The 17,106-nt window shown below is 40.8% G+C and overlaps 1 protein-coding gene across 5 annotated transcripts in view; it reads right to left on the bottom strand.

The window, feature by feature from the left end:
- CADPS (calcium dependent secretion activator) overlaps positions 1 to 17,106 on the bottom strand; it is a 483,222-nt gene that overhangs the window by 105,662 nt on the left and 360,454 nt on the right. For 3 of the 5 annotated variants that reach the window (XM_075998810.1, XM_020284645.2, XM_075998811.1), the window contains one exon: positions 6,364 to 6,470. In XM_075998810.1, the coding sequence (XP_075854925.1) occupies positions 6,364 to 6,470 (107 nt within the window). Of the gene's footprint in view, positions 1 to 685; positions 707 to 6,363; positions 6,471 to 17,106 lie in introns of all 5 variants that reach the window. The other 2 variants (XM_075998808.1, XM_075998809.1) reach the window with 1 other exon arrangement.

Here is a 17,106-nt window from a genome sequence, read left to right as displayed (position 1 = left end):
CTACACGTTGGAAATGTTATTCCTATTTCATACTCAGGCAAAGCTGAAATCTCTTTAAGCAAGGAGCCTTTGCTTTTACATCCAGTCTGGAGGAGAGATCGGGCTTAGGGCAGGAAATGCTGAGTAAGAAGATCGGGACTTACTTTTCTAGGGGTTGGACACATATGCACATTGAAAACCAAAAAATATCAGTGAAGTAACTCATTTTCATGCACGTGGGCACTTGGAAATCATTGTGCAGGGCCTCGGGGGCGAGATTCACATCGGACTGGGGCCAGATGTGAATGCAATTCAAAGGCACGCATGCACGTTGACTAATCATTTCTGGCAGGGAGCATGCAGAATGAGAGGCGGTGTACAACAGGCCCTGTTTTGCTGATTTCAAAGAGAGCAGGAAAACAAAAACAAATCGCCAGCCCCTTCTTGTCCCCCACCTCCCCGCTCAATAATGCCATAAAGTATTTACAAATTGGAAACACTTTCCAGAGCATTCACCGAAAAAAAGATGGGAAGGCATTTGGAAACATGAAAGATGATTATGGAAATAATTCCATAAATGAAAGGGTTTGTTCAATGGGCCAAGCTCTTCTGTGATCTATTATTTATTGGAGGGATATTCTAACAGCCACTAGGAGGCAGAATAGGAGTCCACCTCTCTTCTTTCATGAGATACCACTTTACTTACTTCTCCTTTATCAACATGTGGCTGGTTTGCAAATTAAATGGAAAAAATCAAGTCATGGACCATTCTGCAAGGTGGGCGTGGCTGGAAATAGACACCTGCTGTTTCCATTTGAATTTACAGTAAAACCTCACTGATTCAGAGCAATGGGAGAAGGAAGATGCTGGTCTGTCAGCAACATAGCCTAAATCATGGGGCTTTCTTTCTAAACAGAGACATCATTTTATTGCCTCTCAATGCAGTCTGTAATTGGTCCCTAAAGAAATAGGTATTCATGAAGTCTACATTGGTTATCATATGAATGTATCATAAAAGTATAAGGCTTTTTTTAAGCCTCTAACAAATGTAAATAAGTTGACTTATAAATTGAAAAAAAAAAAAGATTTAATTTCTTTCTTTTTTTTTTTTTGAGACAGAGTTTTGCTTTGTTGCCCAGGCTAGAGTGAGTGCCGTGGCATCAGCCTCGCTCACAGCAACCTCAAACTCCTGGGCTCAAGCAATCCTCCTGCCTCAGCCTCCCGAGTAGCTGGGACTACAGGCATGCGCCACCATGCCCGGCTAATGTTTTCTACATATGTATTAGTTGGCCAATTAATTTCTTTCCATTTTTAGTAGAGACAGGGTCTCGCTCTTGCTCAGGCTGGTTTTGAACTCCTGACCTCGAGCAATCCGCCTGCCTTGGCCTCCCAGAGTGCTGGGATTACAGGCGTGAGCCACCACGCCCGGCCCCGAAATTTAATTTCTTAGGTCCTGCGATGGAAAAAAAAGTATTGGATTCCTCCAACTTGTAAGAAGAGCCTTTAGAATTTCCAGAGAAAGTAGAGATCACGTCAAAGATTTTACTTAAGAAAACTTAGAAGAGTCAACATCTGCAGTTGGATTATTAGGGATTCTAAGTATTTAGGTCTGAACCGATGAGGTTTTATTGTAGTTTTACCACCTGAGGACAAGAGCCCTGGGGTTTAGGGCTTGCTCCACTGACTACCTGGCTAGATCCAGGAGGGAAGCAGCCGTCAGTCCCTCCCCAAGAAGTTTCCCAACCACCCGCCTTTTAGGCAGAGACCTTCTAAATGCTAGAACTTGCTGGATGAAGTCCCACCCCACCCCCTAACCCTATATGTAAGGCTGACTCTCATCAACCCTGATCCAAGAGATTTGAAAAATACACAAAAGCACATCGAATGTTGGCTGGTACCTATTCTTTAGTTATTTGATTCATTTTACATCTTCAGGTTGAGTTCTAGAAAACAGTTACTGGGAAGACTGAGTTGTCTTCCTAGATACAATTTTGCTCCAGGATGACAGGGAAAAACAAAATAAAACAACATAAAAAAAAAACCAGCCCTAAATGCCTGAAATTAAAAATTTCTTAACTCAACCACATATCTGGTTCTGATCAGCTCTTTTAAGTTAAAAGTTGCAAAGCAGAGGCCCTAAGAAGTACCACTCCTACCACCTATAGGGACATTAGTTCCTCATTGTAATTTAATATACTATTGAGCAAATCAAATGTCCCTACAAAGAACAATGACCACTGTGCTATGAATTAGTACTATTGAAGTCTGGCGTAGCAATTTAGGACTCCAGTGAACCAAGAGAATTTAAATTTGGGGATTATAGAAAACATAAGGACTAGAGCTACCTTTATCCATTCAACGTAATTCCTTTTGGAACCTTATAACCAAACCCAATTCTCTGAGAAGCAGAAGAAGATTCTAGAAAGGGAGGTAACAACCAAAGAGTCAAAGTGTAATTCCAGTTAAATGAATGGAGTCTGTGTGACTGGGTTGGGCAAGTCAGGCTTCAAAAAATGTTTTTGTTGCACCCTTGCTTACACAGGTGAATGCTATTTTTGTACTTGAGCTAACAGACAATGTTTGTGGGTGTCTGAAGTCTTCATAAACCTTTTCCAAAGACAATATGGAGATACACTTTGGCTTCTACATACTTACCCGTGCTTTTGGTTATTCAAAGACAAAGATGTGTCCTTTTAGGGCACAGGCCACCACACCAAACACACTGTATATTTTGCACACAAACTAACATGTATATATGTACCTCTCTGTGTACCACAATACATATATACATATACATACGTATACATAGAGAGAGATTGGGAAAGTGTAGCAACAATACATAAAGGCATAATCTGTGTGTGTGTGTGTGTGTGTGTGTGTGTGATTGCATTAGACTCTGGGAACAGAATTAAGCTGCAATTAAAAGATAAATGTTATACCTGCTAGCATGTACTGCAGGTATATCTATATGGTGTTTTCTTAGCTGGTGGAAATTTGTTTCTCTCAGGACATTTAATTACTTTATTTTGGAATTTAAAATAGCTTTACATATTATTATTATTATTATTTTTTTTGGTGGGGGAGAGGGGAGGTGAGTCTACTTGTCACTTTCATTTGAGTGGTTTCACCAAACAGCATGGCCACATAGCCAAGATCCATGCTTAGGATTTAGTGAATTTTTTTTTTTTTTTAAGAGTTTACTGAGCACTCAGAGAATATGGCAATGAGTACTGGTCAGCAGAAAAAAATTTTCTGACGTCATCCTCTTGGGAAAGAAAACTCTATGTTTAGCATGCCAGGGCTAATCCTACCTCTTCTCTTGTTTCTAGCCACTCTCAACCCTGGCTGTACACTGGAACAGTCTGGCAGCTTTTAAAAATGACCAATGCTTACTTACTACCTCCTTGGGAGGTTCCAGTGAATTGTGCTTGGGTGAGCCCCGGGGATCAGAATTTTTAAGAACTTTCCACCTTTCCATTGCAATCTGTAAGTGGATTTTGAGAACAGGAGATGGTGCCTTTCTGGACCATTCTACCTTGCAATGAATCCACTCTCCTTTGAAGACATTCTGTCTGTTCCATTCCTTTGGTACTTGCCACATGGGTTTTGTCCTTATAATGATTAGATATTCCTATGTTTTGTTTCCTTAGCAATTTGTTCCTAATAACGTAACAGCCAAGCTTCGTGGAGCGCTTACTATGTGCCAGGCGTAATATCAGAAGTGATGCTTAATGTGGCCTTCCAGCCTAACAAGGATCATCCTTTTATTATCTTCGATTTACAGGATAAGGGGGGTTAAGTAGCCAGGTTGAGATCACAGGGTAAGGAAGAGGCAAAGTTGGAATTCAAGCCCACATTTCCCTGGCACACGACCTAAGCTGCCGGCCACTCTGCGTTTTATTGCTTGAAGCCCAAGGCTGCCTTCTGTCCTCTTGTCCTTCAAAAAGCACCAAGGTAGTTGCCTCTGTGCTCAGCAGATAGAAGATGCTCAATAGATAGCTTTTGATTGACTGAGTGATAAGACTTTGTGATTGGGTGAAATTACTAATTTGTGAAAGGAAATACTTCTCTACATTTATCTAAAAAAATTTTTTTGGTCTCCAGATCTCCAAAGTATGTTGAAGATTTCGTTACGAATTTCTAACGTTAGTAATGGGAACAGAATTGAGTTTATGTCTACCTGATTTATTTACTCTGAATGGCTTTTGAATAGGTTAAGATTGAAAATATTTCATGATGACGGTTATTAAAACAGCTTAGGATGATGATTAGCATTTAGCGAGAAAGTGCTTTTTGGAAAAGTGAACAATGCCTCCTTTGGGATACAAACTTTCCTTTGGTGCCTCTTTGGAGTAATTTAGGAAAATATACATCCTTTCTTAACCCCTGGAAGCCTCAGAAAATAACTTGATTATAAATCAAGTGTATCTGTCATTTTTCTGTTTCAACGATCTCACATAAAAGCACAACTGTAACTCAGAAAAACCATCCTCTTCAAATCCCTGCCTTCAAAAATGTGCAGATTTGGTCAAGTGTCATGGGGAAAACTGCCACCATTCAAAAAAGAAGAGGGCAGCCCAGAGCCCCTGCAGGTCTCTGGAGATAACTTCAAAGATTGCCAGAAAGAACACACTTACCATCACTCGAACTCTAAGTGCCCCCAATCTGAAAAGAATATCATATAAGATAGTGTAGGGAAAAAAAATCGAACCCAAATGAATTTTATGTGCCTGGAAGTTAGTCCTAGGTTTATATGTTTGGAGGTTGTCAACCTGGCCCCCCCTTCTCTCTGTCACCTCTGGGCACTGTTGCTAGGTGCTGTATAAGTTAGTAAGACCTGCCTCTGGGGGGGTTGTCACCCCATTCTTAGAGGGATTTCAGGGAGATCACAATTCTTCAGCACTCTCTCTATATATAAATACTGTATATACCATTCACATACAGACAGTTGTAGAGGAAGATTAGTGTCACTCCGGCAAGCTACTGGTTACTAAGTCCGGGACTCATCTGCTGTAATAAAAGGTAAGTACAGACAGACATGGGGAACTACACCAGGCTAAGGACAGAATCCAGGCAGGTAGGAGGCGTGTGGCAGGATGTAACTGCAGTCGTCGTTAAGTTATATCAATTGCTTCATGCACGCACAAGAGAATCACCCCACATTAACCCTGCCGTGGGACTGGGGGCCACTCATCTCACAAGCAGTCCACTAGAAGTTGCTGTTACATTCCTTGGGTCAGTGTTAGAAAGCAGGAGCACCAGGAAAAGTCCCATGAGAAGACATGGTACCGGAAGGGCATGCACAGAGTATGACAGTAGGTGGCTGGTTCATTCGGCTTGGTCACATACCTCTTTCCCCTGCCACGATCAGCCAAGATCGAATGGAACAGTAGAGAAACAAGGAGGAAATTTAAATATGCAATCAGGCATTAGTCGGGACGGTTGGATTTATGGTGTATTGTATATTATTTAACTATACTGTCCAATTTTCATTTAGTCATGGGGATGATCATGTTTAGATGCTTGAGAATTGCTTTTATGAAATGCCCCATTCCCCCCCCCCCCATTTTGCTGTAGATCTGAATGCAGAGGAAGAGTGGGAATTAAGTGTGATTTTCCAAAAGGTTATTTTAAGAGAGGTGATTTTAAAACTCAGTTTTAAAACAAGCATTGATACCACAGTTTAACCATCATGAAATCTTGGAATCTTTTCTTGAAAGGGTTGGGTTGTTTAAGTCCTTATAGGTTTGGGATTTAGTTAGCTTTCAAATCCCTTGGCTTCAAATTACCAAAAGGATCATTTTGATAGTAGTTTGTGAGAAAAAAAAAATAAGCTACATCTATTTAGGTGTATGCTGGAGAATCGACACGTTGAACAACACAGAATAATTTGCTTCTATCACTGCGCTTAGCAACCCAGGCAATCTGAGGTTAAAAAAAAATGAAGACTGTAGTACAAGCAGTGTAAGATACAGAGATAAATTCATAAAGATGACCCTGTGATTCACATACCAAAGAACTAATAAAAACAACAGTGGTGGCAACAAAAACAACCACAGAAAAACCAAAAAATATTGTGTGTGTGTTTTGGACAATGGCAACCAGATGCTGCTTGAGTAATTAAGAAGCACTCACCTCATTTGCTCGTTGCTAGAAACATCTGACAACTTACGCTGAAATGTACAACACGCAACCACTTTTTGGTTGTTTCAAACAACCTTCCAAAGACTTCTCCTTGCAAAACTTCCACTTTCCTTCTCTTTGCAAGCCCAGTTAAAAGAAAAGGGGTGTTAAGGCATCTTATTGACCACCCAGCCGGCAGGATCAGCTCTGCAACCTCAGCTAAAAGATACCAAGAGACATTTCCCAGCCGAGCCTGCTCACCTCTGCGTGGTGCTCCTCATTTTGTTGAAGAACTTCAATGACTAGTTCAGCAAGACGTATTGTGTCTTCAAGTTTTTTGGCGGGAGTGATTAACCGGCCTACATTTTCTGTAGTACAAGAATTCGTGTTAAAATTCAGCGAAAGCGGCAGGCTAGTTTGGTTGGCCATTAGAACTAGTGGGTAAGAAGTTTTGAATAGTTATCAAATTTATTAAAAAGTTTCATGCAAATGTTAAGTGCCATGTAATTAGTAGTGAGCAAACCATAAAGCCATTTTATTATTATTATTATCACCATCATTATAATACATATTAGGAAAAAGCAGTGCTCCAGCTTCAAATTTGCATACGAAACTATATTAAGTCTATGACAGCCCATTTCAAATTTAGTGACATTTTGTACACATGTTCTTTAAAGACAGCATAAAAGTACTATCTTACATCACTCTCTAGACTGTGTTCATGCTACCTGAGTGGGAAGTTTAATCTTGATGGCTGCTATGTTTTTTTTTGTTTATTTATTTATTTTTTTAGATTGGTTACTAGCCTTTCAAAACCAGAGCATGGTTTTTCATTGCAGGTCTGCATGTTTAACAGGTATTGGAATGTTCATTTTGAAAAAGCAGATTCAAAGGTCTATCTGTTTCAAGTTGTCTAGGGAGGAGATGGAAAAGAAAAACTGGACATTCCTGGGCCAATATATAGAATGCAGGATAGAATTCTTAAAAGGGTGTTGGGAGTAGATTATTGAACAGGTGGTGATAGTCTGCCCCACGGGTCGCTATGATTGAAATTTCACCAGTTAAGTTGCAACCACAATGTAGTCCATTTTTTTTTCTTTGTTTTTAGTTTCTCTTAAGTTGAAAGGGCTGTGTTTTTTACCCAGCTCAAGGAGAAACTGAACCCTGGCTCATATTGCACCCTTTCTAGAGCTGACTTCATGAATGTTTGGCAATGCCATTAGGTCACCAAAAATTATAAATTTTTTTCCTTGGTGAAAAGAATAACATTTAAAACATAAAGGTTTTCTTAGCCAATGAAATTGCCTAAATTCAACCACTCTGAACACACAAGGGGGCTTGTATTTCACACCTAGCCCCCTTCAAACTTCAAGTCTCAGAGCTAATAGAGCACACAGAGTATAATGAAATAGAGATTATTCAGCAGAACTCTATAAGTAAGTATATATGTTTGCAAAAGGGCTGCCAAAACTTACTTCCATCTCTTCATCTGAAACAGATATGTTTTAAGCTTCAGGATGTTTCTTGCTAGAGAGAATTACCTAATACTTCATAGGAAGTTTTGTTTTCTTTTTCTTTTTTTGGCAGATGTGGGGAGGGGTGGATTTAAACAAAATTGTAGGAGATTGCTATTTTTTTTTTTTAAAAGGCCTCCTATTTTTCTTTAGACATTTTTCTGAGATAGGTGATGAACATATCAGATCATCAGTGATTTAGGATTTCATAATGAAAACTAAATTCAGTGAAACACTTATGCAAAAAAGAGTGTTCTAGCCAATGAGAGCTAAGGATGGTGGATAAGACTGGGTGAGATTAGCCGAGTGTTGAAATTATTAGTCCAACAAGGCCTGCTGGCGGGTGTGAAAATGGGCATTCTGGGTTCAGGTCAATAGAAAGCTCTGTTATCTCTTCCATGCCCGGTGAGAATGTGTTTGGTCTGGTTAGAACACGAACATGGGGCCAGGGGGAACCTAAGTTTGCAGATCAGGCAGAAAATGGCCCACACTCAGAGAAGGAGACATGGGAGTTTAGAAGATGCTGACGGCTCATTGCCTGGACCAGTGTAACACATATTGGAGAAAGAATGGGTGACAAGATTGACATCTGTACTTTTGGGGCACCTGACCTACTTGGAATTTCATAAATAGACTGTCATAATTTCCTTTAGGAGACTTTCAGGCATTTCTACAAACATACTGTGTATATATGTTTGGGTAATATGTGTAGAGTGAGGTATTTGCATTTTGATAGTAAATATGCATAGGCTACTCTTTTTTTGTTAGTTGATATTCACATTTACACATCAATTTGCAAATTCCTCATCCTATGCGTATTACCGTTTTGACACATACACCCACATACGCACATCACACACTTACATACATACATTTTCTAGTAAGCAGACAAGCCTGCACATTAATACAAATCTGCAAGAACTCCCACTTGGGGCACATCTTTGAAATCTCTTGCTTTAAAAATAGGGAGCATTGTCTTTTTGGGTAGAACGCTTACCCAAATCGAGGGGAACTCTGGCTGTATGTGACACGTGCCGCAGAGGTAAAATAATTCCCGCCAAGACTTTCACGTGCATTTCTTTGAAAAGTGCGGATTATTTTTATGGTTGGAGAAATCCAAGATGCTTAAGCGAGGACCACCTGAAGATTTGTTTTAATATGCAGTACTCTTAGATTGACTACAATCGATATCAATAGATACACATAAAGTGTGCATGGGCACGCAGCCATTCTATGAGTGTGTGCACAGGTACACAGATATGTGTATGCCTGATGTATATATACAGACAGTATGTTTAATAAAACCTTTTGCAATTTTACTTTAACATGCAACCATTGACGTCAGCAAGTTAAGGACCCTTTAATCTAGAACACTTGATCTGCCAATGAATGCACGTGGCTGGACTTTCATTTACTATTAATTAGCTGTGGTTCCGTCATCTGTCTCACTTCAGTGAGACAGAGCACTACTTTCCTGTTCATTTGCGTAGCCGATTTACTAGCTAAATGATTCAAAAAAAAAAAAAAAGATACTAAAAATTGACTCGTCTAAGATGTTGTCTTTAAAGAAAATATTGTGCAAAATCCTTCAGCACTTCCTCCCTCCCCCAACAGAGGTCAAGGAGAAATTTGTGCTTAGAAATAATTTTTTTTTTGTCACTTCCGCTGTCTTGAAATGTATGGCAATATTCCTGTCCCCCAACCTTGCGCTAGCTGGAGCACTGATGCAAGGGAACTAAAAATACACTCTACTTAGGAAACATTTCATTACAACAGATTTGAGGCTCATAACATATAAAAAAAAATTGTCATGCAAAATGTTATGCAACAACAATGTTATTTTGTGCTGACATTGAGATTTGAAAATGTTGCATATGTCAGACATAGCTAGACAAAAAGAAAAATGTGGACATTTGGAAATAAACGCTCTCTTTTGAATATCTCAAAACCTACAGCATTCAACTCGAGAGCCTGAGCCTCAGGTTAGTATTCCAAACGGAAACAAAATTTCAAGAAGAAAAGTGAACAGAAAAGCGAACTAAGCTAGAGAACTGCTGAGTAAAGGAATGATAGAAGTTTACGGTACTTGATTTTGGCCTAGGCATGCCTTTGAGCCTCTGATATAACATGCTGGTCTGCATTTGAATGGGTGGAGGAGGAGGCCCAGGAGGCGGCAGGGAAGCTGCTCAGGTAGGTGAAGAGAGACAGTATAAAAAAGTAAAGAGACAAAAGTGACTTTAACGAAGGTTGACAAGATGACAAACTCTGAAAAGAACAACCAAACAAGCAAAAATGATAAAACACGAATGGAGGGCTGCTGCTCTCTCGGCGTCACTTCAAACAGTACGGAGGTGTGACATTGTTTGACAAGGACTCTTACCAGTGTCACCAGCACTGGCCCTACAGAGACACTCAGAGGCTGCCTGCAAATACTGATGCTTTATCCAGACGGATAGACACGAACAACGGGGGCAGCGGCATACACAGAAAGAAGATACGCTTTGCACAACGAAGAAGACCTATGTGTTCATAATAGCTGATGCTTCTTTCAAGACGACCAGAGACAGGACTGGATGGACCACTAGTGGGAAGATCTGGCTTCTTTTCCTCCATATGCTACTTACTTTCCACGTAACCGTGCTCTTGCTACATAAACTTCTCTGTGCTTTGGGTTCCTCGTCTATAAATCGAGAATATTAGTATCTTTTCTGTGTATCTTGCTGATGAGAGCAGATGCAACAATGTATGGAACAGATCTCTGCAAAGCTTACGGTGCCTAGAAATGTTTGTCATTTCCTCCACATTGGGAGAGAGCTGGAATGGATTGCTTTGCAAAACCAGAAGAAGGGCCGTTATTAGTTCAAGGCGAGCTAGGGAGTATTCTCGCTCCCTTTGTGGAATTTCAACATGTCAAAATCTGTCATTTGGGGGAAAAAATGTGTGGTATCTGATTGTTTCCAGCTCATTTAATTATTTTCGACTTGGAATTCTCGTGGCTTTTATATTGTGGATTGAATCATATATAAAAACTTGCCAGCTTATCAAATATGTTACTTGCTATTCCAAATGTTAGAATACCGTAATCAGCACTTGACCCATCTGTCATGTGGTTTACAATATCAGCACAGCAAACATCCTATAACAATAGCCTCTCCTTCGATCCAGGTTCCAGAATTCTCTCTCTTTAATGAGCGTCTCATTAACCTCGGACCTGCTCCTTTCTAATAGTCCTGCTTTATCCTGCAATCCGTATGGCAAGAGGGACATGCTCCATGCCAAGTTTGCTTCTTGGTTTGCCTGAATTTTCAACGGAGAAAATGAATTTTACTGCAGGCATATAGGAAATGGAATTCTAGTGACATTAATAATAATAATAATAAAAGATTGAGAAATATGGATAAATATAATATTCTGGCAAAACCATCTATTAAAAGCAAGAGTTGATGAGATCCTTTTCTTGTTGGACCATCTCAATGTTTAGAATACAGGACAAAAAATAATATATATATATATATATTTTTTTTTACCAGTTTCCTCTTATTTAAATTTTTTGGGGAAAATTATGTGTAAATAGAATTTGGACAAGCCGGTTTTAAATGATAGCTATTTAAAAGAAGGCAACTAGTGATCCTTTCATCATAAAAAGAAAGTACTCCATGTTTTATATTTTGTGAAAAGCTGGTTTTCCACCTACAGCACTGCCTAAAGTTAGCTACATCTCTGGTTACACATTCTCATGGCTCTTTCGATGAATGCATGTTACCTGAGTGTACAATTCTCATGGAAACTTCCTTCCTTCCTCTCACCCAGATAACTGAACCTGTGCAGAGAAACACTTCAAGAAAACAATGAGGCGCCCCGGGGTTGATCCATAACCCATGAGGCGGCAGACACACGCATTTCAGCTACACGGGTCTCGATGAGAAATTCATAAAGGGATTTCCTCCTGCCAACTGTCTGTCCAGAATTCTGACAGTGAGGTTTGCCACCACAGAAAAACAAGCTCCCTATTTTTTTTCCCCTCGCAGAGCAAAACAAAAACATCATACCTTGGTTTCCAACTCCATTTATCCAATTACCATTGCTCATGTTTACACAATTAAATCTGCTTGGCTTCCAGAGAGAGAGTTAAATGTGACTGCAGAAAAACAAAAAGAGAATTCCTCTGCGTGCTTAGCTAAGCCAAGGAAGAGATGCATCCAGGAGCCAGGGACACTCCAATTAGCCCTGAAATAACCTGACCATCCCTGATTCCAGCAAGCGACTGCCAGTCCCTGAAATATCATATGAGGGGATGAATATGATTGATGGAAAACCCACTTATTACCAATCTCCAGCCCACTGATGTGTTGCTGAAGATGCCAGTGTTTGTATTATGCTATTACAGGAAATAACTAGCCTGTAGAGATTTGCTATGATTTGGGGGTGGGGGGGACAGATAAAAGCTAGAGTAGGAACAGAAAGCTGAGATTAGCTGCAGCACGCTGTTCAGAGTACCCTAGCTTCCTAAAATGATGGCTACATGGGCCAAAGACACACAGGGTTGAAACTCAATGCAATTTCTTTAGATGGAGCACTATATATGCTCCATCCCCTTGAATGCCCATGACCCAGTCCCTTCCAGAACATTCCTTCTCTAGGACAGTACGAAGTGTATGTTAATAAACGCTGTTAGATGAATCCTGGATCACTTTTTCTACTCTTTTCACTGAAGCCATCTTTGTCTCCTCTCTATAAGGACAGACCATGTTTCCCGAAAATAAGACAGGGTCTTATATTTATTTTTCCTCAAGAACACACCCTAGGGCTTATTTTCAGGGGATGTGTTATTTTTTTTTTTAAGTACGGTACAACCATCTACATCGATTCAAATAGAGTGAAGTCGTCTTCTTCTGGAACATCATCATCACTCTCCAAATCCCCAATTCCATCCTGAATGTCTTGCGACTCTATTTCCTTTAGGACCATTGGTCCTGATCTCTCATGTCGAGCACTAGAGCTCTCACGGGGCAGATGAGAAGGGCTGCTCGTGTTCTTTCCTGCCCCACAACGACATGCATGGGTTGTGCAGATGCACTGCATAGCCACCCCTGTCACTAAGGCTTATTTTCATAGCCACCCCTGTCACTAAGGCTTATTTTCATCGCCACGCCCATCACTAGGGCTTATTTTCATAGCCACACCCATCACTAGGGCTTATTTTCAGGGTAGGGTTTCTATTGTGCACATGCTTAGAAATCCTGCCAGGGCTTATTTTATGGGGAGGGCTTATTTTCGGGGAAACACGGTAGGTGGCAGAGCCTGCTCACTGTACCTTCAAAATGTCTCTCGACTTTATGCCCCATGGTCCTAGATCACTTGCCCACACTCTTGCCCAGGGGTGATCTCATGACCCCTGGGTAAGATCTCATCACTTCCACCTCAACTGTCACTAAAGCCTCCAAGCCCTCAGTCCCTTGCCTCTTCTCTACGGAGCAGTCAGAGCGATCTCTGTAAATCACACATCTGAGCTTGTCACCTCCCTGCTCAAAAACCTTTGAGAGATCTCCTTCATAGCAATGGCTCTGCCTTCATGTGCCATAACAAGAGTTTCCTTTCATACCAAAGGCCCAGCTCCTCTGTCAATTCCTCTACTTGAGCATTCTGGGGCCCTTAATAAGAACAAATTATATATATGTCTGTCTCCCACTCTGAATTCTGTATTTCTAGAGCCTAGAGCAGTGCCTGGGCTGGGGAAGGTCCTCAAATATTGGTGGAAGGGAATCCTCAGTGGGTACTTGCAGTGCTTTTAGGGAAAAGAAAACGCTGTCTGTTTGCAACATACATATAAACTGCAACAGGAACTTTCATCTCTTGCCCAAAGCCCCTGGTTACTTAGCAAATGTACTAAGCTGAATTGCTGAATAGTAAACATCACAGTTTACACTTTCAAGCCGGAGGATAACTTCAAGTGTCTTAATGCAATTAAAAATGATTTCAGATAATTAAAAATACCTTTTGTCTAAACTAATAAAAATGTAATTTAAATTAAGGGAAGAAATAATGCTCTTATGATATTTTTCTTCTCCGATTTGGTATCTTTGTATTTCAAACCACCCTTTCCCCTAGGGCTGAGCTGTTGCACCTAAGAAAAGTGAGCTTATTTCTGGATGGACACTGTCGTAGAATCTGTTGCCTTTGTATGTGCAATAACCTTCCCTCAGGGGAAATTGTCTCTCCTGCACTCCAGGGTGTTCTGGTGAGAATGTCAAAGAATATGTCCTATAGGGACAGTCACGTGAGCCATGCCTGGTCAGCCATAGCAACCAACACCGTTATGGGTGTTGTGATTGGCTCAGGGATTAGCATGTGACCTAGGCTGGGCCAATGAGATTCTTCTCTAAAATTTTATACAGTTGCTTGGAGAGAAAAACTCTTTTTCTCCTAGAGTCATTAACTGGGATAAAAGACTGGTGCTCTCTGTGGCCATATTGCCCCCCAAACCTCTACCATGACCCCTAGTCACAGTAAAGAAGCCTGCCAGCTGTTGGAGATAAGAAAACACACTAAAAAAAATTCTTTAGGTCAACTCCTGCAGGAATTTCATAGTTTCATGGGCCAAAAAATTCCCTTTTCTTGCTTAAGCAAGTTGAGTTGTTTTTTTTTTTTTTCCTTACAGCCACTTGCTATTGCATGAGTACTGATTCAACAGTACTATTATGTATCGACCTAGTGATCACATAAACTTTTTTGCACAGGGCCACAAGCTCTCTTGGGCAGGATCTTGGGGCACTTGGAGGGGAGATGAATACAGGTGAACATTGCAACAGAGCTGGGGAACACTCCAGTCAGCTGTTCTTGGGGGTCCAGCCTTTGGCCTCCATTCTGACCTCCTGAGTCAGAACCCACATTTCAAAAAGATCCTTGGGGATTCAGAGAGACATTAACGTTTGAGAAGTACTGTTTGATGTTTCGTTTCTGAAATCAAACGATATGTCTATACTTGTCTATACTATACATTTGGATTTGGAAGGGTGTCCTCTTAAATAATATAGAACAAATAATCACAGCTTATATATATAATGACTACTTACTATGTGCCAGGCATTGAGCTAAGAGCTTTATTTGGAGCATATATTTTAATCTTTGGGACAACCACCCTGTGGTGGCGGAACCATTAATAGCACCTTGTACAGAAAATAAAAGTGAGGTCACAGAGCTTAAAAAACCTGGTGGAAGCTGCGTATGATGTCACACCCCTATAGTCGCGGCTACTCAGGAGGCTGAGGCAGGAGGACCGCTTGAGCCCAGGAGTTCAAGGCTGCAGTGAGTTATGATGGTACCCACCAACAGCCACTGTACTCCAGCCTGAGCAAAGAAAAACCAAAACAAAAACCCTGCAACAACCAAGAAACAAAAAACAATGAACCCAAAGAGCCAAGATAGGGATTTGAATTTTGAGTATAACGAATCCCTGGGTGTTCAGGCTGGTCCTGAGGTTAATGTTTTTTGTTTTTTTGTTTTGAGTCATCTACTTAAGGATGTCAGATGTCAACAGCTGTCATACTGGAAGGTCAGGCCAGTTAACGGACTGTGGATGGGACCATTATCTCTTGGCTGAAAGGTAAGGCAGCCCGGTGAGGTGTTGATAGCGTCTAACTAGTGCACAGAACAGACTAGAAAGTCACTAACTACACATTTCACTTTGAAACTGGCTTCTCTTCTCTAGGATTTGGTTTTCTCACCTGTCAAATAAAGGTTTGGGATTAGATTACTAAGAAGCCCCTTTTTGGTCTTGTAATTTTACTGCTAACAAATCACAAATGTTTTCTAATACCAAAGTTGAAACTGTGGGCTTTCAAATTAAATAGGCTCACGTTCCAATTCTGACTCTGCAACTAACCAGCTGTTTAACTTTGGCCAAGTTACTTAACATCTTTCTACTTTAGGATTTCCATGCACAAAACAATACTTTCTTATTTCATTGAGTGTAAGAGAGAGGCACATTTTAACATTTCTGAAATCAAGATGCATCTTACATTTGGTGGCATGACACAATTTTAGTTGCCAGCATTATTTCATTCTTAGGAGTATATGAATGGTGCCTCTTATAATCTATGGCCTTTAGATTCAATGAAATATGGTAATAAGGCCAGGTGCGGTGGCTCATGCCTATAATCCTAACACTCTGGGAGGCCGAGGCAGGAGGATTGCTCAAGATCAGGAGTGAGCAAGAACGTGAAACCAGCCTGAGCAAGAACGAGATCCCGTCTCTACTAAAAATAGAAAGAAATTAGCCAGACAACTGAAAATATAGAAAAAAATTAGCCGGGCATGGTGGTGCGTGCCTGTAGTCCCAGCTACTCAGGAGGCTGAGGCAGGAGGATGGCTTGAGCCCAGGAGTCTGAGGTTGCTGTGAGCTAGGCTGATGCCATGGCACTCTAGCCCAGGCAACAGAGTGAGACTCTGTCTCAAAAAAAAAAAAAAGAAATATGGTAATAAAACACCTTTCTCATAGGGTTATTGTGAGAATTAAATGAGAAATGCATACAACTAATTAGCACATATTAAATTCTCAATAAACCACAGTTACTGAGAATCTACAGCATAATATCTTTTTTTTTCTGGTAGAAGAGACAGACACTGGTTTAATATTGGTTCACAGATTTTTTTTTTTTTTTTTTTGAGACAGAGTCTCACTTTGTTGCCCAGGCTAGAGTGAGCGCCGTGGCATCAGCCTCGCTCACAGCAACCTCAATCTCCGGGGCTCAAGCGATCCTCCTGCCTCAGCCTCCCGAGTAGCTGGGACTACAGGCAGGCACCACCATGCCCGGCTAATTCTTTTTTTTTTGTATATATATTTTTAGTTGGTCGATTAATTTCTTTCTATTTATGGTAGAGATGGGGTATCTCTCTTGCTCAGGCTGGTTTCGAACTCCTGACCTTGAGCAATCCGCCCGCCTCGGCCTCCCAAAGTGCTAGGATTACAGGCGTGAGCCACTGCGCCCGGCATTCACAGATATTTTTAATACATCCTTCCTCTAAAAATCCTTCTTGGTTACAGTGCTTGAAAAATGTCTCTCCTTGCTACCCCCGTTCACTTTTTATAAAGTATCATGAGGTGCTAATCCACAGAGTAATTTGGAACCCTGATTTATGCATCAATGAAACAAAAGGGATGGAAAGAGAAACATGTAGACCCTCGTGTATAAGACACAAAGCACAAGATGGTCCTCATCTGGATCTTGTCACCCAGGGATGGTATTTACACGCACTGGTCCCTTGCAGAAGACAGCAGGTGCACCGTGCTAGCTGGTACTGCCAGCTTGCTTGTCTATTTCTCTTTCAACAGGCTTTGGACCTGTAGAAAATTTGCAAAAAGACAGGGAAAGACACAGAGCCTCCACACCACAGAATCTGCGTGGAAGCCCTTTGGATGATTTGAAATGCTCTAGAAGGTTTCTGTCAATTAGAGAGCGAGAGAAAAAAAAAACCCAGTTCTTTGTCAATT

Source organism: Microcebus murinus, chromosome 30, assembly GCF_040939455.1.
Source record: "Microcebus murinus isolate Inina chromosome 30, M.murinus_Inina_mat1.0, whole genome shotgun sequence".
Classification (NCBI taxonomy): domain Eukaryota; kingdom Metazoa; phylum Chordata; class Mammalia; order Primates; family Cheirogaleidae; genus Microcebus; species Microcebus murinus.
Note: the sequence above shows the minus strand (reverse complement) of the source record. Positions and strands in the feature narration are given on the sequence as shown.